We start from the raw sequence: 27,140 nt of genomic DNA, 5'->3' as shown, positions 1-27,140 counted from the left end.
CCCTCTCCCTCCCTTTCCCTCTCCCTCCCTTTCCCTCTCCCTCCCTTTCCCTCTCCCTCCCTTTCCCTCTCCCTCCCTTTCCCTCTCCCTCCCTTTCCCTCTCCCTCCCTTTCCCTCTCCCTCCCTTTCCCTCTCCCTCCCTTTCCCTCTCCCTCCCTTTCCCTCTCCCTCCCTTTCCCTCTCCCTCCCTTTCCCTCTCCCTCCCTTTCCCTCTCCCTCCCTTTCCCTCTCCCTCCCTTTCCCTCTCCCTCCCTTTCCCTCTCCCTCCCTTTCCCTCTCCCTCCCTTTCCCTCTCCCTCTCCCTCCCTTTCCCTCTCCCTCCCTTTCCCTCTCCCTCTCCCTCCCTTTCCCTCTCCCTCCCTTTCCCTCTCCCTCCCTTTCCCTCTCCCTCCCTTTCCCTCTCCCTCTCAGATTTAGTTGGTTGTTTTGTGCTCTGTGTACTTCAGACTTGACGATGTTTATCTGACCTGGCATGTTACATCGTGCATGCCTTGACTTGTGTAAATCATGGCGGGAGGTTTGGCCGAATAAGTTTGTAATATTTATCTGTTTAACGTTCTGGGGCTTTGTCTCTCAGCCAAGGGACTCCCCACATTAGATTTCCTCCCCCTGTATTTGAATAATCAGTCATGAGTGAGACGGGTGAAGTTTGAGAGCAGTGTAGGAAGCTTGCTGGGATTCAATTAGTTCCTGTCGCTTCACAGTGTTCCTCACCTTTCACAATTGAGCCAGAAACAGTGAGTCTCTCTGGCCAGCTCAGCTCGCTGATCCTTGAGACAGAGAGCCGGGGGCTCAAATCCCACGTTTGGAGTTGGGAGCAAAGATCTAGGCTGACACAATACTGCGATCAAAACAGAAATAACGCTGGATAGACTCAGCAGGTCTGGCAGCATCCATGGAGAGTTTCAAGTTTATTTATTAGTGTCACAAGCAGACTTACATTAACACTGCAATGAAGTTACTGTGAAAATCCCCTCCGGTGCCTGTTCGGGTACACTGAGGGAGAATTTAGCAAGGCCAGTGCACCTCACAGCATGTCTTTCAGACTGTGGGAGGAAACCAGAGCACTCGGAGGAAACCCACGGAGACGCGGGGAGAACGCGCAGACTCCGCACAGACAGTGACCCAAGCCAGGAATCGAACCCGGGGTCCCTGGCGCTGTGAGGCAGCAGTGCTAACCACTGTGCCACCCTCCAGAGAGAGAGAATCTGAGTTAATGTTTTGAGTCCTTCTCCGGAACATTCGGGAGTCTGAGTCGGTTTAGCTCAGTTGGCTGGACAGGTAGTTCATGATGCAGAGGGGTGCCAACAGCCTGGGTTCAATTCCCATACCGGCTGAGGTTATTCACGAATGTAATTTGAGGGATCGCCTACCACAGAGTGAGCACTGTCCCTTGACCTGCCGTCTATGGCCACTTTAAGCTGTCTTTATCCTTCTGGTCCTTTTGTGAGTTGCCTGCTCTCCTCAGCAAGATGGCGGCGACCCCCAACATGGCTGCTGTCTGACTTCACAGCTGCTCCCAATCTGGCTGCTCCTGCTGACTGCAGACGCTGACTTGGAGGCTTCTGATTGGTCACCGAGGTTTCTTCCCGCCCAATGAGGGCATTAGCATTCAAACATTGCATCATGCAGGGTGACGCAGTCGAGGCAGGAGGTCAGAAGCCCAAACATTATCCAGGAGTCCGGTTCTAAAACCACGCATTGCAAATTCACCACAAAGAGGAGATGGACTTCACTGAATGCCTTGAGGGAAAGCTGGGGGAGGCTTTATGGAGGGAATTCCAGAGCTTGGGACCCAATTGGCTGAAGGCACGCTCATCAATAATGGAGCAAAGGAAGTTGGGAGTTCGCCTGAGGCCATAATTGGAGATTTGATTTGATTTGATTTATTACTGTCACATGTATTAGTATAGTGAAAAGTATTGTTTCTTGCGCACTGTACAGACAAAGCATACTGTTCATAGAGTACATAGGGGAGAAGGAAAGGAGAGGGTTCAGAATGTAGTGACCATAAGACATAGGAGCGGAAGTAAGGCCATTCGGCCCATCGAGTCCACTCCACCATTCAATCATGGTTGATTTCAACTCCATTTACCCGCTCTCTCCCCATAGCCCTTAATTCCTCGAGAAATCAAGAATTTATCAATTTCTGTCTTGAAGACGCTCAACGTCTCGGCCTCCACAGCCCTCTGTGGCAATGAATTCCACAGACCTACCACTCTCTGGCTGAAGAAATTTCTCCTCATCTCTGTTCTAAAGTGACTCCCTTTTATTCTAAGGCTGTGCCCCCGCGTCCTAGTCTCCCCTGTTAATGGAAACAACTTCCCTACGTCCATCCTATCTAAGCCGTTCATTATCTTGTAAGTTTCTATTAGATCTCCCCTCAACCTCCTAAACTCCAATGAATATAATCCCACGTTCCTCAGACGTTCATCGTATGTCAGGCCTACCATTCCTGGGATCATCCGTGTGTTACAGTCTGATGCGCGATATAACACACGAGAGGCTGGATGTACTCGGGAAATAAAGGCTTTTATTGCCAACAATAACAGAGCTACCATATACAGTATACGATCCCAGACTAAAGGGTCACCAGGCAGAGCAGTGACCTTTATACCTCTCCCAGGAGGCGGAGCCGACTGGGGTGTACCATAAGGACTATATTAACAGGTAGAACAGCCCAACCCTAACCCCAACAGTAACATATCTACAGACTCATAGTACTGGCCAGACCATGGCTCAGCACTACCTGGTGGGAACCAACAATGGTTCACCACACAGTCATAGCTAGGGCGTAGAGAAAGATCAACTTAGTGTGAGGTAGGTCCATTCAAAAGTCTGATGGCAGCAGGGAAGAAGCTGTTCTTGAGTCGGTTGGTACGTGACCTCAGACTTTTGTATCTTTTTCCCGATAGAAGAAGGCGGAACAGAGAATGTCCGGGGTGAGTGGGATCCTTAATTATGCCGGCTGCTTTTCCAAGGAAGCGGGAAGTGTAGACATAGTCAATGGATGGGACGCTGGTTTGAGTGATGGACTGGGCTTCATTCACGACCCTTTGTAGTTTCTTGCGGTCTTGGGCAGAGCAGGAGCCATACCAAGCTGTGGTACAATTAGAAAAAATGCTTTCTATGATGCATCTGTAAAAGTTGGTGAGAGTTGTAGCTGACATGCCAAATTTCCTTAGTCTTCTGAGAAAGTAGAGGCGTTGGTGGGCTTTCTTAACTATAGTGTCATGAGTGACGCAGTCAAGGCAGGAGGTCAGAACTCAAAAATCATCCAGGAGTCCGGTTCTAAAACCACGTATTGAAAATTCACCACAAAAAGCAGATGGACTTTACTGAATGCCTTGAGGGAAAGCTGGGGGTTTTGTGGAGGGAATTCCAATGCTTGGGACCCAAATAGCTGAAGGCAAGCTCATTAATGATGGAGCGAAGGAAGTTGGGAGTTCGCCTGAGGCCAGAACTGGAAATCTTTGGAGCGCTGTAGGGCTGGAGGAAGTCACAGAGATGGGGAGTGGCAAACTCCTTGTAGGCATTCCTCCCTCAGTTACTGTATGAATTGGTCATTGTCCCGTGACTGTGGGAGATTGTTTGGATATAACTGTCACATTTTGCCATCCCTGCACTGGAAAAGCAATTCATTTTGTGGACCCAGCACTGCGGAGGCATAGCTCTTAGTCCGCTGCCATTATATCTGTCAACACGTCACTGTTTACTGACCCACATCTCTGCTCTTTTATTAAGCAAACAAAACGTGGCTGATTTTTTAAAAAAATGATTCACACTTTTTTCACTGTAGCTTTTCATTATTTATCTTGGCTTCAGGGGGAATGGTTCAATCCTCTCTCCCCAGTAAAAGACATTAGAGGAACAACTCGTTAACACATTGTTATAAAACAATCTCTTTTTTTAAAAAAGGGAAGTCCAGTGATAGCGCAGTGGTTAGTACAGCTGCCTCACAGCGCCAGGGACCCGGGTTCAATTCCCAGCTTGGGTCACTGTCTGTGCGGAGTCTGCGCGTTCTCCCTGTGTCTGCGTGGGTTTCCTCTGAGTGCTCCAGTTTCCTCCCACAGTCCAAAGACTGTATGTACCTGCTGTCGGGTATATTGGCCACGCTAAATTCACCCTCAGTGTACCCGAACAGGTGCCGGAATGTGACGACTAGGGAGATTTTCACAGTAACTTCATTGCAGTGTCAATGTAAGCCTACTCATGACTAATAAGTGAATAAAACTCCATCTGGGAATCCAGGGGGGAGGGGGGCTCATTGTCAGCGGGACTGGGTGACCCCCGCTAGCTATAGCCGAAGAGCATGGGTAGAGGGATTTAGTTAGTGTCAGGCATGGTTCGGTGGCTGGCATGTTAGTCTCTGAATTCTATGGTCCTGGGTTCAAGTCCTACTCCTGCTAATGCAATAATCATGACTGGCATTGTACTGAGGGAGCCCAGCACTGTCAGAGGTGCTGTTTTTCGGTTAAGGAGTTAACCCTCGGCACTGTTTGGGTGGATATAAAGGATCCCACAACAATGTTTCAAAGAAGGGGGGAGGTATCCTGACCAATGTTTATCCCTCAGTCAACATCACAAATAAATAGATTATCCAGTGATTGGTGCACTGCTGTTTGTGGGCATTTGCGAAGCGCGGCTTCCTACATTACAACAGTACCTTAATGGTTGCAAAGTATTTGGAACATCCAGTGGTCATGGAAGACACCTTTTTATATATGTTTTTCTTTCTCAATTGACTAGTTTTTTTAAAGAACCGGCATCGGTATGATGGACTGAATGGCCTTGTTCAGTGCTGAATGATTGCGATCTAGTAGATGTGTTTCATTGACAGAAGGGGTGGGCTAACATGTTGTCCTTTGGCAGTGTTGAGGTTCTACAATCAGCTTGACCACACACAACGGGCACGGCCCACGTCCGGTTGCTGATCAATGTTGTCTCGCTGACTGCTGTCTGGTGGCTACAGTCAGATACGGGAAGGGAGCTGGTTGTGAGAAGCTCATGTAGTTGAATAGCTCACAGATTGACATCAGCCACCTTTGAACATTGAACACTCACGGGACCGTCTCCCAAAGGGGCAGGACTAGCAAGAAAGGAGGTGATTCCCAGGTGGAAAGATTCAGGGAAATTCCAAGCAAGGAGGTGGAAAGTACCTTTTCACATTCCCGAGGGCGGCACGGTGGCACAGTGCTTAGCACCAGAAACCCGGGTTCGATTCCCAGCTTGAGTTACTGTCTGTGTGGAGTCTGCACGTTCTCCCCGTGTCTGCGTGGGTTTCCTCCGGGTGCTCCGGTTTCCTCCCACAGTCTGAAAGACATGCTGGTTAGGTGCATTGTAAGAAGTTTAACGACACTAGGTTAAATTCCAACAGGTTTATTTGGTAGCAAAAGCCACACAAGCTTTCGGAGCTCCAAGCCCCTTCTTCAGGTGAGCGGGAATTCTGTTCACAAACAGGGCATATAAAGACACAGACTCAATTTACATGAATAATGGTTGGAATGCGAATACTTACAGCTAATCAACAATGACCTCAACCGGGATATTGGGTTCATGTCACACTATTTGTAACCCCCACAGCCTGCCTGGACCTGCAGAGTTTCACTGGCTGTCTTGTCTGGAGACAATACACATCTTTTTAGCCTGTCTTGATGCTCTCTCCACTCACGTTGTTTGTATCTTAAAGACTTGATGAGCTGTAAGTATTCGCATTCCAACCATTATTCATGTAAATTGAGTCTGTGTCTTTATATGCCCTGTTTGTGAACAGAATTCCCCCTCACCTGAAGAAGGGGCTTGGAGCTCCGAAAGCTTGTGTGGCTTTTGCTACCAAATAAACCTGTCAGACTTTAACCTGGTGTCGTTAAACTTCTTACTGTGTTTACCCCAGTCCAACGCCGGCATCTCCACATCATAGGTGCATTGGCCATGCTAAATTGCCCTTTAGTGTCCCAGGATGCGTAAGTGAGAGGGATTAATGGGGTAAATAGCTGGGGTTATGGGGATAGGGCCTGGGTGGAATTGTTGTCGGTGCAGACTCGATGGGCCGAATGGCCTCCTGCACTGTAGGATTTCTCTGATCTGTGATCTTTCTATGATCTATCTTCACTGCAGTGTTAATGTAAGTTTATTTGTGACATTAATAAATAAACTTTAAACTTAACTCTGCACTGTTTAAAAAGTTAACTACTTCTGAGTGTTAGATGCTTTGGACGCACGCAAGAAATATTTTTGATGGACGGATCACATAAGGACTTACTTATCACAGGGAAACATGTAATGTGGTGTCAGTATGTCAGCAGTAATGTGTCCATACCCCCAAGTTATTCGTCACTACAATACAGGAAATGTGTCAATTAATTCGTTCCTACAGAACATGCTAATGAGCAGATAATCCCTTCTTAGGTGTTGGTTGGGGAATAATTATTAGCTCAAACAGCACTGCCCTTCTTGGAAATAGTCCTTCAGAATCTTTTACCTCCACCCATGAGGACAAACAAGGTTTGGTTTAAAAGACTCATCCAAAACAAGGCAGCACTCCTTCAGTACAGCACTGGTGTTGGCCTGTGTCTGATGCCCCCAGAGGGGGTCTTGAACCGCTGACTCGGAGTTGAGAGTGCAACCCACTAACCCACAGCTCGTACTCCTACACCTGCTCCTAATTCACTTAGCGGCATCTCGGCCTTTTGGCTAAGATGCAAATGAGATCAAGCCTTGGAGGAGGAGGACCTGCACCTACTCCAATCAGCTTGGCTCATGTAGATCAGGCCCAGGACAGGAGTGAAGGCCCTGTCTTGTCAGCTTTGATCGGAAATGTCTCAACTTGTTGAGACTCTGAATTGGACTTGATTTGATTGAATTGGAATTTTTTTAAAAATTGTTAACCAGAGAACACGGATTGAGGAAAAGATCTAGTGGGGAGTTGATACATTTTTTTAACACAGCGCACTGGAATTGTGCTGCCTGAGAGTTTAAGTTGTAGTTTAAAGTTTATTTATTAGTGTCACTCATAGGCTTACATCAACACTGCAATGAAGTTACTGCGAAAATCCCCTAGTCGCCACACTCTGGCACCTGTTCGGGGACACTGAGGGAGAATTTAGCACGGCCAATGCACTTAACCTGCACCTCTTTTGGACTGTGGGAGGTGATGCGCTACTCAAACACGAGGCTAGATGCTCGGTAAATGAAAGGCTTTTATTTACTGTAATGAAGCTGCCAGAACTTATATACACTATCCCAGACTGAGGGGGTCCCGGCCAGAGCAGGGACTTTTATACCTCTCCCAGGAGGCGGAGCCCGACTGGGATGTACCACAACACTACAGTACAAAGGTGTAACAACCCCACCCTAACCCCAACAACAACAATAGCACAACCCAACAGTAACATATGTACATCCTTGTAGTACTGGCCAGACCCTGGCTCAGTACTATCCAGTGGGAACCAACGATAGTTCACCACAGGAGGAAACCGGAGCACCCGGAGGAAACCCATGCAGACACGGGGAGAACATGCAGACTCTGCACAGACAGTGACCCAAACCAGGAATCGAACTTGGCTCCCTGGCACTGTGAGGCAGTAATACTAACCATTGTGCCACTGTGCCACTCGAGGAGGCAGTGGAAACAGTTTTAGTAATAGCTTTCAGAAGGGAAACTGGAAACTTGAAAAGGAAATGATAGAAATGCAGGATTCTGTTGAACGAGCAAGGGAGTGTGGGACTGAATATGTTGCTCTTTCAGAAAGCAGGCATAAGGAAACAAACGGCTCAGCCTGTGCTGTGTGTAACACCTTCCTTTTAAGTTTGGTTGCCACCTGGGGCGGCACGGTGGCACATTGGTTAGCACTGCTGCCTCACCGCGCCAGGGACCCGGGTTCGATTCCCGGCTTGGGTCACTGTCTGTGTGGAGTTTGCACGTTCTCCCCGTGTCTGCGTGGGTTTCCTCCGGGTGCTCCGGTTTCCTCCCACACCCCAAAGATGTGCGGGTCAGGTGGATTGGCCATGCTAAATTGCCCCTTAGTTTCGGAGGGACTAGCAGGGTAAATGCATAGGGATAGGGCCTGGGTGGGATTGTGGTTGGTGCAGACTCGATGGGCCAAATGGCCTCCTTCTGCACTGTCAGATCCTATGATTCTATGAACCTGCAAGCTTGGGTTGGTCTCTTCAGTGCTGTGCCTGAACAGGCGACCTGTGGTTTTTGAAATCTTAAACCCTGTTTGGCACAAGTTGGTCTGATGGATCCCAGCTGATGCTTGCCGGCAGGAAGATCAGTCAGTCAGTGATAACTTGTAATTAGAGCGAGCGCTGTCACTGTGGTCGGAGAAGTTGTACGAACAGGAAGGGTTTTTGTAAGCTAATTGAGATGCTGGCTGGCAAAGTCAATCAGCGTGGCAGCTAGTCAGTAATTTTACAGTTATCTCCTGAAATTGCTTCCTGGTAAATAGTCTGTTCTGGTTAGTACAATGCAGCAACAGTTCCAGCTATCGAATTCCATCTAGGCTGACTGGCAACCCAGCAAAAATTCGAATTGACATTCCTGCAATAATTTACAGCCTGATGAAGAGCTCCGAATTGCACTGTGTAAATGCAGCTTGCTAAATTCTCCCCTCTTATTCTCATACTCACTGGAAACTTAAAAAACCTCAGCCGCGAGTTATCCCATTGGCCAGAATGCACGGCAGGCGGGAATGTCGGTTGGGGGGGCGGGGGGGGAGAATCCAATGGGATTCTCCAAACGGCCTTTACACCATTGGGATTTCCCGTTTCAATCCCGCCAAGAGCAAAGAACAAAGAAAAGTACTACATGTAACCCCCACCATACTGCCTGGCCTTGCAAAATCCTACTAACTGTCCGGGCTCGAGACAATTCGGACCTCTTTAAGCTGTGATTATCCCTCTCTCCATGGGCACTGTAGCTATAAAGATTTGATTTACCTGTGAAGACTCGCATTCCAACCATTCTTCACATTCCAATCTGTAATTATCTTGCAATTGTGTCTTTGTCTATATATGCCGTGTTTGTGAACCTACCTCCACTCACCTGATGAAGGAGCAGAGCTCCGAAAGCTCGTGATTCCAAATAAACCTGTTGGACTGTAATCCGGTGTTGTGAGAATTCTTAAAGAAAAGTACAGCACAGGAACAGGCCCTTCAGCCCATGCCGACCATGATATCCTAACTAAACTAATAATAACCTTCTGTCCATACTCAGTCTGTATCCAAGATGGAGAACTTGGCGCTCAGCCAAATCTCTGTTCACTGCAGAGTATCTCGCTAGTGTGAACGGCCAGAGAATCCTGCCCACTAGCTCTGTTTCTCTCTCCACATATGCTGCCTGGCCTGCTGAGTATATCCACATTTCCTGTTTTGGATTTTATGTCTTATTTATTATATTAGTCAGAATATTAGCTGTCTGATCAAGTGGTGTATAAATTCATGTTTGATTTGGGGACGATGGTGACTACTTCATTGCAAAATAATGACATCAACACTGGCTTTGAGGTTTGCAATTATCAAATACTTTCTTCTCTGGCAAATACACAATTTCTGAAGGGGTTAGTACTTCTTGATGAATAATTTCCTCCCTCAGTTGTTGTCTTTTGGTTGGTTCAGTTGGGGTGGCACGGTGGCACAGTTAGCACAACTGCTTCACAGCGCCAGGGACCTGGGTTCAATTCCCAGCTTGGGTCACTGTCTGTGTGGAGTCTGCATGTTCTCCCCATGTCTGCGTGGGTTTCCTCCGGGTGCTCCGGTTTCCTCCCGCAGTCTGACCAACGTGCTGGTTAGGTGCATTGACCCGAACAGGCACCGGACTGTAGCGACTAGGGGAATTTCACAGTAACTTCATTGCAGGGTTAATGTAAGCCTTACTTGTGGCGAATAAACTTTAAACAGAAGCTGTATTAACTTGATAAAGTAACACATTCCGAGCTAAAATGAGTTATTATCCTACATTCCCAACACTTGAGCTGCGTGTTTACCTAGAAAAATCGACTCTTGTAATAAAGCAGTGCCTCTTAAAGCAAGCTACACAAACATAAAATATATCAAAATAACACAGAATTATCACACGAGTTGACAGCAAGGAATTGTGGGATCTCCTGAGATAATGAAAGATGCTAAATAACTGCAAATTCTTTCATTGCTAATTTGTAGGACATTGATGAAGAAATCTTTTGCTGTCTAAAAATCATAGAATCCTACAGCACAGAAGGAGACCATTCGGCCCATCGAGTCTGCACCGACCACAATCCCACCCAGGCCCTATCCCCATAACCCCATGCATTTACCCTAGCTAGTCCCCCTGACACTAAGGGGCAATTTAGCATGGCCAATCCAGCTAACTCGCGCATCTTTGGACTGTGGGAGGAAACCGGAGCACCCGGAGGAAACTCATGCAGACACGGGGTGGGGGAGCATGGAAACTCCACACAGACAGTGACCCAGGCCGGGAATTGAATCCAGGTCCCTGGAGCTGTGAAGCAGCAGGGCTAACCACTGTGCTACCGTGCCGCCCCAATAGCAGTCATTTGTTGAATGAAATGCTCTGACATTGATACGGATAACTCGATATCGAGGGAGATAATCATCGTGATTTGAATGTTTGTCTTTTCTGTTCCAGTGACCCACTGAGATTGCAGCAGCTACAGACTCAGATCCTGCTAGAGCAGCAAGGAGAGAACAGTCATCCAAATCAGCAGGCGTTTCACCTCCCGCAGAGCTCGCCATCCCCGAACCAGCTGTCCCCTGCCCCAGTGAGCATGCTGAACCCTCACACCCCATCCACCATGCAGCAGACGACAGCTTTCAACTACGCTCGCCCCAAGCAGTTCATTGCCGCGCAAAGCCTGCCGTCGTCAGCCGGCTACCTGTCTCCTTCTTCCGGCTCTTCAGGTTCCAGCCTATCCTCCCCCCTCTCTCCCCCCACCACGCACAAGCCCTTTAACCGAGTGGCGTCGCCTCCCTTTCCGCAGCCTTATCTCGGAGACGGTGAGCAGCGGCGCCTCACCTCCCCGCTCACTCTGAGTCCATCCTCGTCTTCTCCGCCTCTTCCTCCTCCGCCGCCGGTCTTCAGCCCTCCCATGTTCTTTGCTCAGGATCCTTTCCCCCTACCTCCTCCCCCACCGCCTCTTCTCCCCTCCCCAGTGTCTTACCTCTCCCCCTCGGCTGGTCGAGCCTCTCCTCACTCCACCCAGTCCCCCAGTGCTTTCCTCAGCTCCGTGTTGCCGTCACAGTCCATCGGATCTCCAGTCAACGCTCTGGGCCTTCCGAAAGGAGCCATCCCCATGTAAGTAAACCTTAAAGTTCTCTCTTGGCAATCCACAGTGTCCTGTCAGTCTAAATTAACTCATTCATTTGTGGGACATGGGTGTCGCTGGCTGGCCAGCATTTATTGCCCACCCCTAGTCGCCCTTGTTCAGAGGCAGTTGAGAGTCAACCACATTGCGGTGGATCTTGAGTCACATGTAGGCCAGACCACAGCACGGTGGCACTGTGGTTAGCGCTGCTGCCTCACAGCTCCAGGGACCTGGGTTCAATTCCGGCCTCGGGTCACTGTCTGTGTGGAGTTTGCACGTTCTCCCCGTGTCTGTGTGGGTTTCCTCCGGGTGCTCCAATTTCCTCCCAAAGTCCAAAAATATGCAGATTAGATTGATTGGCTAAATTTACCCCAGTGTCAGGGGGATTAGCAGGGTAAATCCATGTCGTGGGGATATAGGGACAGAGCCTGGGTGGGATTGTTGTCGGGGCAGAATCAATGGGCTGAATGGCCTCCTTCTGCACTGTTGGGATTCTATGACCAGGTAAGGATGGCAGATTTCCTTCCCGAAAGGACATTAGTGAACCAGACGGGTTGTTACAAAAATCGACAATGGTTTCAGTAGATTCCTAATTCCAGATTTTTTTTATTGAATTCAAATTCATACAATGTCTACAGTGCAGAAGGAGGCCATTTGGCCCATCGAGTCTGCACTGACCCCAATCCCACCTGATCTGCCATAGTGGGATTTGAACCCAGTTCCCCAGAACATTAGTTTCTGGATTAATAATCGATAGCGATAATACCACTCGGCCATCGCCTTCCGCTAAATCTTAATGTTTCCACAGGAATAGGTTCGAAACTTACTGCAACTTATTGAAGTCATTTTAAAGTGTTGCTAAACATGTTGAAAATTCCTGTTCTGAAATATAACCTGGGCAACTTCCACCCTTTGAACTCAATGCAACCTGAACAAAAGTTTATTTATTCGTGTCACAAGTAGGCTTACATTAACAATGCAATGAAGTTACTGTAAAAATCCCCTAGTCGTCACACTCCGGCACCTGTTCGTGTACACTGAGGGAGAATTCAGCATGGCCAATGCACATAACCAGCACGTCGTATTAGCTTTCGGAGCGCTGCTCCTTCGTCAGATGGATATCTGCTCTCAAACAGGGCATACAGAGACACAAAATCAAATTACAGAATACTGATTAGAATGGGAATCTTTACAGCTGATCAGGTCATAAAGACAGTAAGAAGTTTAACAACACCAGGTTAAAGTCCAACAGGTTTATTTGGTAGCAAAAGCCACACAAGCTTTCGAAGCTCTAAGCCCCTTCTTCACCTGAAGAAGGGGCTTAGAGCTTCGAACGCTTGTGTGGCTTTTGCTACCAAATAAACCTGTTGGACTTTAACCTGGTGTTGTTAAACCTCTTACTGTGTTTACCCCAGTCCAACGCCGGCATCTCCACATCAGGTCTTAAAGATACAGACAATGTGAGTGGAGGGAGCATTAGGCACAGGTTAAAGAAATGTGTATTGTCTCCAGACAGGACAGCCAGTGAGATTCTGCAAGTCCAGGAGGCAAGCCGTGGGGGCCACCGACAGTGTGGTATGAACCCAAGGTCCTGGTTTAGGCCGTCCTCATGTGTGCGGAACTTGGCCACCTGTGCCTAATGCTCCCCCCACTCACATTGTCTGTATCTTTAAGACCTGATCAGCTGTAAAGATTCGCATTCTAATCAGTATTCTGTAACTTGATTTTGTGTCTCTGTATGCCCTGTTTGAGAGCATTTAACCACTCCATCTGACGAAGGAGCAACGCTCCGAAAGCTAATGGCATTTGCTCCCAAATAAACCTGTTGGACTTTAACCTGGTGTTGTTAAAACTCTTACTGTATTCCTAAACTGGCAGAGGTTCTGTCAAAATGTAATCTCCGTCCAATGGCCCCTGAATATCAGAGTCTGAGAGATTTACAATGTGAGGTAGAGTTGGTAATCAGCCACGTTTTGTGGAGATAGGCCAGATTATTCATTCTCGGGATGTGAGCAAGGCTGGAATTTATTGAGTTGTCCCATGTTGTCCCGGGCCGCTTCAGATGCAGGTGAGCATTAGCCGTGTCGGTTTTGGACTGGAGTCACGTCACAAGGATGGGAGGGTTCCTTCCCCACAATGACATTCATGAACCACTTGGGGTTTTTTTTTAAAAATCCACATGATCATGTCGCTAATCCAAAAGCAAAACACTGCAGCCACTGGGAATTTGAAATAAAAATGGAAAATGTTGGCAATACTAAACAGCACTCAGTGGAGAGAGAAAGAGAGTTAAAGGTTTCTGGTTGGTGACCCCTTTCAGAGGAGAGTTCATCGACCTGCAATGTTCAGCTGAATTTTCCCGCTTGCGGTTGGAGTTTATCCAGAAAATAGTGGAGAATCCAAGATGGGAGGCTCCCTTGTTACTGGCACTGGGGTACTTTTGATGTGGAGATGCCGGCGTTGGACTGGGGTAAACACAGTAAGAAGTTTAACAACACCAGGTTAAAGTCCAACATGTTTATTTGGTAGCAAAAGCCACACCCTTTTTGCTACCAAATAAACCTGTTGGACTTTAACCTGGTGTTGTTAAATTTCTTACTGGGGTACTTTCCCAGGGCTGTGCTGCAAAGCCGATTGGAGGCCCAATTCCATGGAGACAGATAGGCCTGTTAAATTCACTCAGGCCCCAATCATCCCTATGATAGGGCTGTGGGGAGAAAAGGCCATACTCGCATCCCAAACAATTCAAACAAAGAACAATACAGCACAGCAACTGGCCCTTCAGCCCATCAAGCCTGCACTGATATGTGGTATCTATCCTTCTGTTCGCTTTCAGTTCATGTCAAGATACACTTTGAACGTTGCTAATGTGCCTGCTTCCATCACCTCCACTGGCAATACATTCCAGGCACCCACCACCCTCTGTGTGAAAACATTTCCCTGCACATCTCCCCTAAACGTTCCCCCTCTCACTTTAAATCTGTGCCCTCTTGTAGTCAACCCTTCCACCCTTGGGGGGAGAAAGGCTCTGGCTACCCGCTGGAGGGGTTTCGTCTCTGCTTATAGGGACCTACTCACTCCATCCCTCTGAGGTCTTTATATAAATGTACGCTGCTGAGGTGCCCCCCATTGCCCACCTACCCCAGCAGTGCCCACCTCTCCCAGGGGGGCTGCCGAGGCTCTGGGAGTGCCGGACCTCTGATTGGGAGACTGGCCCACCCATCCTCAATGGGACGACAAGCCCTGAAGTGACAAATGAGAAGGCCACCTCTCAGAAAATTGCTGAGACAGCCTAACCGACTGGCAAACATGGGCTCCGGACTCCCGTTTGGTCCACATTCCAGGCTACTAGGCCCCACGGGATAATCCAGGGCATTAATTCTGCTTCAATCTCCACATATGCGACCTGAATATTTCCGATTCCTGAGCTAAATCATCGTTGGAAGCCTCTTGCTCCTCTTCCATAATGCCCCAGCTTAAAGATGTTGACCTTAGTTGGCTTTGCTGCCATTGTAAGCCTCGGTTCAAAGATAAATTATAGGCTCCTTCCGAAGATAACACTCACATTCAGCGACCGCTGCCAATGCCAGGTTCATCCCTTTGCCAAACTCTCAGCTTTGCTGCTTATCCTGGCCTGGAGTATATCAAACGATCGGAAAGCTATCTGCGAGCATAGAACATTCAAAAATAACAGCAGGGATTGCTGGTGAGGCAGTGGTATAGTGGTATTGTCGCTAGACTAGAACCCAGAGACCCAGGGTAATGCTCTGGGGACCCAGGTTCACATCCCACCACTGCAGATGGTGAAACTTGACTTCAGTAAAAAAATCTGGAACTAAAAGTCTCATGATGACCATGGGCGGCACGGTGGCACAGTGGTTAGCACTGCTGCCTCGCAGCGCCAGGGACCTGGGTTCGATTCTGGCCTCGGCTCACTGTGTGGAGTTTACACATTCTCCCCGTGTCTGCATGGGTTTCCTCCACGTGCTCCGATTTCTTCCCAAAGATGTGCAGGTTAGGTAGGTGCATTGGCCATGCTAAATTGACCCCAGTGTCAAGGGCACTAGCAGAGTAAATATGTGGGGTTACGGGAATAGGGCCTGGGTGGGATTATGGTTGGCGCAGATTCGATGGGCCCAATGGCCTCCTTCTGCACTGTAGGGATTCTATAATGAACCCATTGTCGATTGTCGGGAAAAACCCATCTGGTTCACTAATGCCCTTTAGGGAAGGAAATCTGCTGTCCTTACCCGGTCTGGCCTACACATGACTCCAGAGCCACAGCAATGTGGTTGACTCTCAACTGCCCTCTGAAATGGATGGGCAAGTAGAGATGGGCAACAAATGCTGGGCCCAGCCAGCGACGCTCACATCTCATAAAATGAATTTTTAAAAGTACTCAGCAGGTCTGGTAACATCCAACCCAAAGAGAGGAAAAAAAACAGCTCTTCAAGCCCTCCCATCAGAACTTGCAAAGGTTGGAGATGAGGCAAGGGGTACAAGCTGGAGGAAGGTGGAGAGGAAGAGAGAGAACAGAAGGCTGGTGACAGGGTGGAAAGTGGGGGAGATAAAAAGACGGAAGTAATGAGGGCAAAGTGGGTGACAACTGTACCACTTAAACAACAAAAGATGAGTCCAGAGGAGGTGTAAATGGCTACAGCAGAATTGCAACCAGAAAATTGCAGCGGTGTTTATGATATAAAATTCATGCCCAATCCCATCTGCCTCACTAGGTGTTAGTTATAAATATTTACATGTTAATTAATTATTCCGGTATAAGAAAGCTTAGCTGAAGAATAGACCATTTCACCCATGAGTCCCATCCCTTCAATGTCCTTGTTAAAGACCCTCGTCAACCCAGAATTTATTCAACATTTTTGTTTTGGTCCGATTCACTGTTTTAAGAACATAAGAACTAGGAGCAGGAGTAGGCCATTTGGCCCCTCGAGCCTGCTCTGCCATTCAATAAGATCATGGCTGATCTTTTTGTGGACTCAGCTCCACTCACCCGCCCGCACACCATAACCCTTAATTCCTTTACTGTTCAAAAATCTATCTATCTTTGCCTTAAAAACATTCAACGAGGTAGCCTCAACTGCTACACTGGGCAGGGAATTCCACAGATTCACAACCCTTTGGGTGAAGAAGTTGCTCTTCAACTTGGTCCTAAATCTACTCCTTTTTATTTTGAGGCTATGCCCTCTAGTTCTAGTTTCACCCGCCAGTGGGAACAACCTCCCTGCTTCTATCTTATCTATTCCCTTCATAATTTTATATGTTTCTATAAGATCCCCCCTCATTCTTCTGAATTCCAATGAGTATAGCCCCAGTCTACTCAGTCTCTCCTCAGAAGCCAACTCTCTCAACTCCGGAATCAACCTAGTGAATCTCCTCTGCACCCCCTCCAGTGCCAGTATATCCTTTCTCAAATAAGGAGACCAAAATTGTACACAGTATTCCAGGTGTGGCCTCACCGGCACCTTATACAGCTGCAACATAACCTCGCTGTTTTTAAACTCCATCCCTCTAACAATGAAGAACAAAATTCCATTTGCCTTCTTAATTACCTGCTGCACCTGCAAACCAACATTTTGCAATTCCTGCACAAGGACACCCAGGTCCCTCTGCACAGCAGCATGCTGCAATTTTTTACTATTTAAATAATAGTCCATTTTGCTGTTATTCCTACCAAAATGGATGACCTCACATTTACCAACATTGTACTCCATCTGCCAGACCCTCGCCCACTCACTTAGACTACCTATATCCCTTTGCATAACTTTCAGCGTCCTCTGCATGCTTTGCTCGACCACTCATCATAGCGTCATCTGCGAATTTTGACACACTACACTTGGTCCCCAACTCTAAATCATCAATGTAAATCGTAAACAATTGCGGTCCCAACACTGATCCCTGAGGCACACCACTAGTCACTGATCGACAACCAGAAAAAACGCCCATTTACCCCCACTCTTTGCTTTCTGTTAGTTAACCAATCCTCTATCCATGCTAATACATTACCTGTAATGCCGTACAGCCTTTTGTGCAGCCCCTTGTCAAATACAAGGGGGCAGGATGGTGTCAGACCCGCCACCTCTGAGAGGAAGTTCAGAGGTGACTAAGGAGATGGGCAACTGCCCAGGTGGGTTGGTTAGAACATCCTCCAAGTCTCCATGCCCCCTCACACCATGTACATGCCCATATGCCACCTCCATACCTTTCATACCACCCTCATGCCCATGTGCCACCTCCATACCTTTCATACCACCCTCATGCCCATGTGCCACCTCCATACCTTTCATACCACCCTCATGCCCATGTGCCACCTCCATACCTTTCATGTCACCCATGCCTCCTTTATAATGACGCATGCAGACCTTAGAAACCACGTGGATATTGAAAAGATAAAGTTCTAAATAATAAAAGCCCTCACTCATGCACACTTGCTCCTGTAAACAATTGTCATTCATGAAACCCTTCAAATTTTTTAAACCCTCTCAAGCGGCCAATCTGTCATAAAAACAAACAAATTTCTATTGACTAACCATATCAAGGACAGCTGATCCTTTCGTAGTCACTTAAAACTGTCAATCAAGATATGAATTCAGCCCCCCAGCTAAATGGTTTTGTAGATTTTGAAGCTCAGCCAAGCATTCATAATGTTGTCAGTTGTAATAACATTCCATTTCGTTTGTGCTCTGCCTGAAGGCAAGTCTGTGGCGCATTGTCTGCTGATGCCTTATTGTGAGCTTTTATTCTTGATAGTTTTTGGCAGTGGTGATTTGCCATTGCCTTTCACTCTCGGGTAGAACAAGGAGGCAGGTCCCAAGACTACCTCAACCGGAATGGTAATTAATCCCGCATTATTGGCTTTGTTCTGAACTACATACCAGCCATGTAGCCCCCTACTCCAATGACAACTATTGGCAAATGTCAACAGTGAAGTTTATTAAAACTGCAGGATCAGATGGCTAGTGTGTTTTCCTGAGCTACACCAGATGGCCTGTCAATCAATACAACCTGGCAGTGTTTTTGTTTTGTTCTAACTAAAAGCTGCAGCCTTTTTAAATCATTTTTAAAGGGTTGTGTATTTAAATGTCCTTGGACCATATATAAACTCACTGTATCTGCCCTTCAAAAGAATTTTCATCTGCTCCATAAATTTGTGACTCCCGCACTATGGGGATAACTCCTTTAAACAGTGAAATGGGGTCTGCTCGAACTCAGCATTAATATTCATTCACCCTGCTGAGTTTGGATTCTCTGCCTACATCATTCAAGCCCCACTCCCATCCCCCACGCTTAAAATGAAAAGTGGGATCTGCCAGAAATGGGGTTGGGATTTCGGCATCTGTCTCCCACCCGCTCCCTCATTGTTGGTTTAATGGCCTCGGCAGTCAGCACAACTCTATGAAAATCTGACCCGAAGTTGCTGAGAAACTAAGCTAAGACTGACCATCCAATCTGAAGAAAATCTAATCTGCGTGTGTCTTGCAGAACCCCTCAGAGTCTGAAAAGGAACAACCGAACCCCTCGCCTGGCGACGGATGAAGAGATTCAGGGAACCAAGGATGCGGTCATTCAGGACCTGGAGAGGAAGCTTCGCTTTAAGGATGACCGCTTGAGCAATGGCCAGGTAGGACCGCGGACAGAGAAGACAACATTTCCGCTGTTGGATTCTCCAAATGGCACTGAGTTGACATTGCCTCAACAACTCCACTTTCCAACTGAGAACCGTCAAGGGATTGAGTGTCAGGTTGACGCTCTCGATAGCACACTAACGATGAGGTTGCACTGGAGGGGTGCAAGGAGATTCACCAGGATGCTGCCTGGGATGGATCATTTAAGTTATGAAGAGAGCTTGGATAGGCTTGGGTGGTTTTCGTTCGAGCAGAGAAGACTGAGGGGCGACCTGATTGAGGTGTACAAGATTATGAGGCACAGTAAAAAGTCTCACAACACCAGGTTAAAGTCCAATCGGTTTATTTGGAATCATGAGCTTTCAGAGCGCTGCTCCTTCATCAAGTCAGTGACTCACCTGATGAAGGAGCAGCGCTCCGAAACCTTGTGATTCCACATCAAGATTGAGGGGCATAGACAAAGTGGATAAGAAGCAGCTGTTCCCCTTAGTTGAAGGGTCAGTCACGAGGGGACATAGGTTCAAGGGTGAGGGGCAGGAAGTTTAGGGGGATTTGAGGAAAAGCTTTCTTACCCGGCGGGTGGTGACGGTCTGGAATGCGCTGCCTGGGAAGGTGGCGGAGGCGGGATGCCTCGCATCCTTTAAAAAGTACCTGGATGAGCACCTGGCATATCATAACATATGGGCCAAGTGCTGGTAAATGGGATTAGGTGGGAGGTCAGGTGTTTCTCACATGCCAATGCAGACTTGATGGGCCGAAGGGCCTCTTCTGTGCTGTATGATTCTATGACTTTCCATTGGGTCCAAATGTTGTGGATTTGAAAGGCACCATTTGGATCATATAATGCAGGCTGATGGTGCAATGCAATGCTGAGCAGGTGCTGAGTTGTCACCGGAGTGTTGTAATTCTGATGAGATCCCATGTGTCTCCAAAACATGGAACCAATTCACCCCTCCCTCAGCTCATCTGCTGCTGAAACCCTCATTCATGTCTCCATTACCTCTAGATTCAACTCTTCCAAGAGCACCACGGTGGCACAGTGGTTAGCACTGCTGCCTCACAGCACCAGGGACCCGGGTTCAATTCCCAGCTCGGGTCACTGTCTGTGTGGAGTTTGCACATTCTCCCCGTGTCTGCGTGGGTTTCCTCCGGGTGCTCCGGTTTCCTCCCACAGTCCAAAGATGTGCGGGTTAGGTTGATTGGCCATGCTAAATTGACCCTCGTGTCAGGGGATTAGCAGGGTAAATATGTGGAGTTGCAGGGATATTGCCTGGGTGGGATCGTTGTCAGTGCAGGCTTGACCGGCCGAATGGCCTCCTTCTGCACTGGGGAGATTCTATGATTCCATGAATGCACTGCTGGCTGGTCTCCTACATTTTACCCTACGGAAAGTTTGAACCCAGTTGCCTGTGTCTTAACTCCCAGTAAGTCCCATTTCCCCCTTGTCCCTGGGCTCGTTGACCTTTACTGGCTCCTGATCAGGCAACATATTGATTTAAAAATGCTCATTATTGATTTTGAATCCTCCATTGTCTCATCCCTCCCGATCTCTGTAACCCCCTCCAACCCTACGATCCCCTGAGATATTTGCGCCCTCATTCTAGTATCTGCTGCAGTTGCCGTGATACCACTCCATGACTGGTGGCCATGCCTTTGATAGCTCAGACCCTAACCTCCCTACGCCCCTCCACCTCTGAAATAAAAAGCAAAATACTGTGGAGCTCTGAAACAAGAGCTGAAAACACAAATGCTGCCTTGATGTCAAGAGCATCGTGGGATCTTTAGACAAAAAAGGGGAGCAATGAATCTCTCATACCGAGCGAACAAAATAATTGGAAGCCCATTTTTCACCGCCTTTCGAAAGGATACTCGGTGTTCTGTGGTGGTTCCAGTTTTCCAGCTGCCAATCACTTGGGCTGACTTTTACTTAACTTGCTTATCTGGTCACAATCTGAGGATTCAGGGTAGACCATTTAGGACGGAGATGAGGAGACATTTCTTCACCCTAAGAGTGGGTGAGTCTGTGGAATTCATTACCACAGGAAGTAGTTGATGCCAAAACATTGAATGTATTCAAGAGGCGGCTGGATATCGCACTTGGGGCGAATGGGATCAAGGTTATGGGGAAAAAGCAGGATTAGGCTATTGACTTGAATGATCAGCCATGATCATAGTGAATGGCGGAGCAGGTTCGAAGGGCCAAATGGCCTCCTCCTGCTCCTATCTTCTATGTTTCTATGTTTATTGTGTATGGTCTACATCTGTGTCTTATTTCTGTTTCTTTTCTTCCCTCCTCCTGTACCCTCCCCCCCCCCTCCCCCCCCCCACCACCACCACCACCACCATCCCTTCAGAGATTGACCTATGAGGAAAAGATGGCCCGGAGGCTTCTGGGAGCAGACAATGTCGCCACTGTCTTCAACTTCCAGGAGGCCGAGGATGAGCCTGCGGCCCAGGTGGGTTTGGCTGGCATTCGCCGTTTGTGGCACTCAATTCAAGTCGTTCTTTGAAATTCCGTTTTGTGTAAGAAAGCGTTGGCCTTCACAGCACGAGGATTTGAGTATCGGGATAGGGATGTTTTACTGCAATTGTATAGTGAATTGGTGAGGCCACACCTGGAGTATTGTGTGCAGTTTTGGTGTCCTTTTCTGAAGAAGGATGTCCTTGCTATAGAGGGAGTACAGCGAAGGTTTACCAGGCTGATTCCTGGGATGGCAGGTCTGTTATATGAGGAGAGATTAAGTCGGTTAGGATTATATTCACTGGAGTTTAGAAGAGTGAGAGGGGATCTCATAGAAACGTATAAAATTCTAACAGAGTTAGACGGGGTAGATTCAGAAAGAATGTTCCCGATGGTGGGGGAGTCCAGAACTAGGGGTCATAGTTTGAGGATAAGGGGTAAACCTTTTAGAACTGAGGTGAGGAGAAATTTCTTCAGCCAGAGGGTGGTGAATGTGTGGAATGCACTACCACAGAATGTAGTTGAGGCCAAAACATCGTATGATTTCAAGAAGAAATTAGACATAGCTCTTGGGGCTAAAGGGATCAAGGGGTATGGGAGGAAGGGGGGATCAGGATATTGAATTCAATGATCAGCCATGATCAAAATGAATGGTGGAGCAGGCTCGCAGGGGCGAATGGCCTTTTCCTGCTTCTGGTTTCTATGTTTCTATTGAGTGAACAAGACTGATTCTGCGCCGCAAACGTTTTTCCAGTGATGCAGTGGTAGCTTGTAATCTCATTGTGTATCCCGCCAATTCTGATGAGACTGGAGTGAAACAGAATGACAATGTATTCTTCAGGCTAATGACTTGATTCTCAATTTGAATTAAAGCACCGTTTTCTTTCCCGTTCTGTCCTTGCTTTATTTCAGTGTGGGAGATGGGGGAAAACTGAGCAACAGGAACTAATTGCCTCAGATTATTCAGAATTTTATTGTCTAAAGTGTGAGGGAGGGGGCAAGTTCTGATCGAGTTCACTCGGGCAGAGAGTGCCAAAATATGTATTCTTTTTATTCTTTCATTGGATGTGAGCAAAACTGGCAAGACCAACATTTAGTTATTGATTTATTTAATTCATTTACGGGGTGTGGGCTAGCCCAGCATTTGTTGTCCATCCCTCATTGACCTTGAGAAGGTGGTGGTGAGCTACCTTCTTGAACCATGACAGTGCATGTGGTGTAGGTACACCCTCAGTGCTATTAGGGAGAGAGTTCCAGGATTTTGACCCAGCAACATTGAAGGAACGCCGATATATTTCAGGATGGTGAGTGATTTGGAGGGGAACCTCCAGGTGGTGGTGTTCCCAGGTATCTGCTGCCCTTGTCCTCCTGGATGGAAGTGGTTATGCGTTTGGAAGGTGCTGCTAAGAAGCCTTGGTGAGTTCCTGCAGTGCATCTTGTAGATGGTGTATCCACGCCTGCCACTGTGCATCGGTGGTGGAGGGAGTGAATGTTTGTGAAAGAGGTGCCAATCAAGAGGACTGTTTTGTCCTGGAGGGTGTCATGTTTATTGAGTGTTGTTGGAGCTGCACTCACCCAGGCAAGTGGGGAGTATTCCATCACACTCCTGACTTGTGTCTTGTAGATGGTGGACAGGCTTTGGGGAGTCAGGAGGTGAGTTACTCACTGCAGGATTCCTAGTCTCTGACCTAGTCTTGTAGCCACAGTATTTAAATGGCTAGTCCGGTTCAGTTTCTGGTCAGTGGTAACCCCCAGGATGTTGATAGTGAGAGTCAGCGATGATAATGCTATTGTATGTCACGGGGCAATGGTTAGTTGCTCTCTTGTTGGTGATGGCCATTGTATGGCACTTATGTGGTGCAAATGGTATTTGCCACTTGTCAGCCCAAGTCTGGATATTGTCCAGGCCTTGCTGCATTTGGACATGGACTGCTTCAGTATCTGAGGAGTTGTGAATGGTGCTGAACATTGTGCAGTCTTCGGCAAACATCACCATTTTTGACCTTATGATGGAGGGAAGGTCATTGATGAAGCAGTTGAAGATTGTTGGGCCTATGACACTACCCTGAGGGACTCCTGAAGTGACTGACCCTCCACAACTCCAACCATCTTCCTTTGTGCCAGGTATGACTCCAACCAGTGGAGAGTTTTCCCCTGGTTCAGTTTTGCTCGGGCTCTTTGATATCATCCTCGGTCAAATGCTGCCTTGATGTCAAGACCATCACTCTCATCGAATCATAGAATCCCTATAGTGCTGAAGGGGGACATTTGGCCCATCCAGTTTGCACCGACTCTCCAAAACAGCATCTAACCCAGGCCCAACCCCCTGCCCTTTCCCCCTAATCACATAATCCAAGTAACCTACGCATCTTTGGACTGTGGGATGAAACCGGAGCGCCCGGAGGAAACCCACGCAGACATGGGGAGAACGTGCGGACTCCACACTGACAGTGACCCAAGGTGGAAACCGAACCCGGGTCCCTGGCGCCATGAGACAACAGTGCCTCACTGTGCCACTGTGCAGCCCACCTCACCTCTGGCATTCAGGTGTTTGGTCCATGTTTGAACCATGGCTTTAATGAGGTCAGGAGTTGAGTGACCCTGGCAGAAACCAAGCTGAGCATCAGTGAAGATGTTATTGCTGAGCAGGTGCTGAGCACTGTCGATGACCCCTTCCATCACTTTACTGATGATCGAGAGTAGACTGGGCGGTAATTGGCCGGGTTGGATTTGTCCTGCTTTTTGTGTACAGGACACACCTGGGCAATTTTCCACATTGTTGGGTAGATGCCAGTGTACTGTACTGGAAGAGCTTGGCTAAGGGAGCGGCAAGTTCTGGAGCACAAGTACTCAGTACTGTTGTTGGAATATTGTTAATGCCCATAGCCTTTCCAGTGCCATTAGCTGTTTCTTGATATCTCTGATATCCCTTGAACTAAGTGGCTTGCTGGGCCATTTCAGAGGGCAGTTGAGAGTCAACCACATTGCTGTGGCTCTGGAGTCGCATGTAGGCCAGACCAGGCAAGGATGGCAGATTTCTTTCCCTGAAGGACATTAGTGAACCAGAGGGGCAGCACGATGGCACAGTGGGTTAGCACTGCTGCCTCACAGCGCCAGAGATCCGGGTTTGAGTCCCGGCTTGGGTCACTGTCTGTGCGAAGTTTGTACATTCTCCCCGTGGGTTTCCTCCGGGTGCTGCGGTTTCCTCCCACAGCCCAAAGATGTGTGGTTTAGGTGGATTGGCCATGCTAAATTGCCCCTTAATGTCAGGGGGACTAGCTAGGGTAAATGCATTGGGTTAGGGAGGTAGGGCCTGGGTGGGATTGTGGTCGGTGCCGACTCGATGGGCTGAATGGCCTCCTTCTGCTGTGTAGAATTCTATTATTACAACGGTCGATGATAGTTATCATGGTCATCTTTAGTGAAACTAGCTTTATATTCCAGATTTTATTAATATTAATAATTGTATTTAAATCCCACCATTAATACCGTGGTGAGATTTGAGCCCTTGTTCCCTTGTCTTAGCATCTAGATTACATTGCCAGTGAAACTATCACTGTGGCAGCATCTCCTCCTGTATCCTGGGATTGTTGTCTTCCTGCTCTTCACAGGGTTGCTGGCTGCTGCAGAATATCTGCGTGGGGTTTTCCCATCACTCTGCAGGTTAATCTCGGGGTTATTGGATATTTTTCCAGCCTCCCTCCCTTTCTCTCAGCTTTGCTTTTGAAACCGTTGAACCTTGCTGACCCTCCAATCCTCCTGCGCCCTCTCATTTGGTTTGCGTCAGGACGGCGATGTGTTCAGTGCCACTGTCCGTATTCCTGCTCAAAGGCGTTTCACCCCCCCCCCCCCCCCCCTCTGTGATTTCTAAGTGTAGGAGAGCCCCTGGATTGACCTCTGCTCTCTGCGTGTCTCTGACCTTCTCTGAGGGGCACAGTTCCTTTGAAAATAAGACGTTGTGTGATAGCCCACGGAATGCGTCTCTCGCAGCTGGGCCCCGAAGGGGGTATTGTTTGTGCTTTTGTGTACTGTGCACTAACAAGAGGACACTTGCTGGAATGATACCAGGGGATTGGGGACTTCTATTACGTGGAGAGACTGCAAAACCTGGAGTTCTTCAACTCTAAGGAGAGTTTTGGTAGAAGTCTTCAAATCATGAAGAGTTTATAGAAAAGGAGAAACTGCTTCCGATATTCCTTGACATTTACAACACAGGAGTCCGTTCAGCCCATCATGTCCAGGCCGGTCAACAAATATCTGACTACACTAATGGGCGAGGCGATGGCATCATGGTGTTGTCACTGGGCTAGTACTCCAGAGACCCCGGGTCAGATCTGAGGACCCAGGTTCAAATCCCACCACGGCAGACGGTGAAATTTGAATTCAATAAAAAACATCTGGAATTAAATGATGACCATAAAACAATTGTTGATTGTCGGAAAAACAGATTCAATTCGCTGTCTATACCGTGGAATCTATGGACAAACTTTCCTGTCCTCTATTAGGTCACTCTGTCTCCTCGAGTCTAAAGAGAAGCTTCACAATGTAGGCAGATGGGACATTATCCATCTCCCATGTTAACCCAGCCTCCGTTTGATGTTGAAATTTTGATGTTGACATACAGAGCGGCACGGTGGCTAGCACTGCTGCCTCACAGCGCCAGGGACCCAGGTTCGATTCCTGGCTTGTCTGAGTGGAGTCTGCACGTTCTTCCCATGTCTGCGTGGGTTTCCTGCCACAGTCCAAAAGACGTGCTGGTTAGTTGCATTGACCCGAACAAGAGCCGGAATGTGGCAACTAGGGGAATTTCACAGTAACTTCATTGCAGTGTTAATTGTGACATGAATAAGTAAACTTCACTTTTACTTTGACTTTACATTTTGGGTTTTTCTTTCAGGAATACAAGGTCTCCAGTTTTGAGCAGAGGTTGATCAACGAGATTGAGTTTCGCTTGGAGCGCTCGCCAGTAGATGAGTCGGACGAGGAAGTCCAGCACGATGAGCTGCCCGAACACGGCACCGCGCCGGCATTCGAGAGGAAGCTAAAACACATCAAATTATTCGAGGGCACGTCAGTGACTTTCACTTGCAAAGTGGCCGGCGACCCCATGCCAAAGGTACAAGATGCAACCACAAGAATGCGAGTATGAGGATCAGGAGGTCAATCTGTCAGCAGGAAAGGAGTCCATTTGGCCCCTGGTGCCTCTGCCAGCTCTGTGAAAGAGCTACCCAATTAGTCCCCCTCTTGCCCTTCCGCCCTGAAAATTATCCTCCTATAGGCTTGTGGATGCTCCATCTTTGGATATATTTAAGGCTGAATACTTATTATTAGAGTACTGCGTGCAGTTCTAGTCGCCACACTACCAGAAGGATCTGGAAGTTTTGGATGCATAGAAGGTTCACCAGGATGTTGCCTGGTCTCGAGGGTGTTGGCTATGAGGAGAGGTTGAATAAACTAGGATTGTTTTCACTGGAAAGACGGAGGATGAGGGGAAACCTGATAGAGGTCTACAAAATGATGAGAGGCATAGACAGGGTGGATAGTCAGAGGCTTTTTCCCAGGGTGGAAGTGTCAATTGCAAGCAGGCATAGGTTCAAGATAAGAGGGGGAAAGTTTAAGGGTGATGTGTGGGGAAGTTTTCATGCAGACGGTGGTGGGTGCCTGGAACGTACTGCTGGGGTGGCACAGTGGTTAGCACTGCTGCCTCACAGCGCCAGGGACCCGGGTTCGATTCCC

The 27,140-nt window shown here is 48.0% G+C and overlaps 1 protein-coding gene across 5 annotated transcripts in view; it reads left to right on the top strand.

Annotated features, from left to right (window-relative positions):
- The window catches only part of palld (palladin, cytoskeletal associated protein), a 460,036-nt gene that overhangs the window by 391,977 nt on the left and 40,919 nt on the right, over positions 1-27,140 (top strand). For all 5 annotated transcript variants that reach the window (XM_078215142.1, XM_078215143.1, XM_078215145.1 and 2 more), the window contains 4 exons: positions 10,628-11,293; positions 18,801-18,939; positions 21,298-21,399; positions 26,302-26,520. In XM_078215142.1, the coding sequence (XP_078071268.1) occupies positions 10,628-11,293; positions 18,801-18,939; positions 21,298-21,399; positions 26,302-26,520 (1,126 nt within the window). The remainder of the gene's footprint in view (positions 1-10,627; positions 11,294-18,800; positions 18,940-21,297; positions 21,400-26,301; positions 26,521-27,140) is intronic.

The sequence above is a fragment of the Mustelus asterias genome, chromosome 6, assembly GCF_964213995.1.
Source record: "Mustelus asterias chromosome 6, sMusAst1.hap1.1, whole genome shotgun sequence".
Taxonomy (NCBI): Eukaryota; Metazoa; Chordata; class Chondrichthyes; order Carcharhiniformes; family Triakidae; genus Mustelus; species Mustelus asterias.
This window is presented reverse-complemented; position numbering and strand designations above follow the sequence as displayed.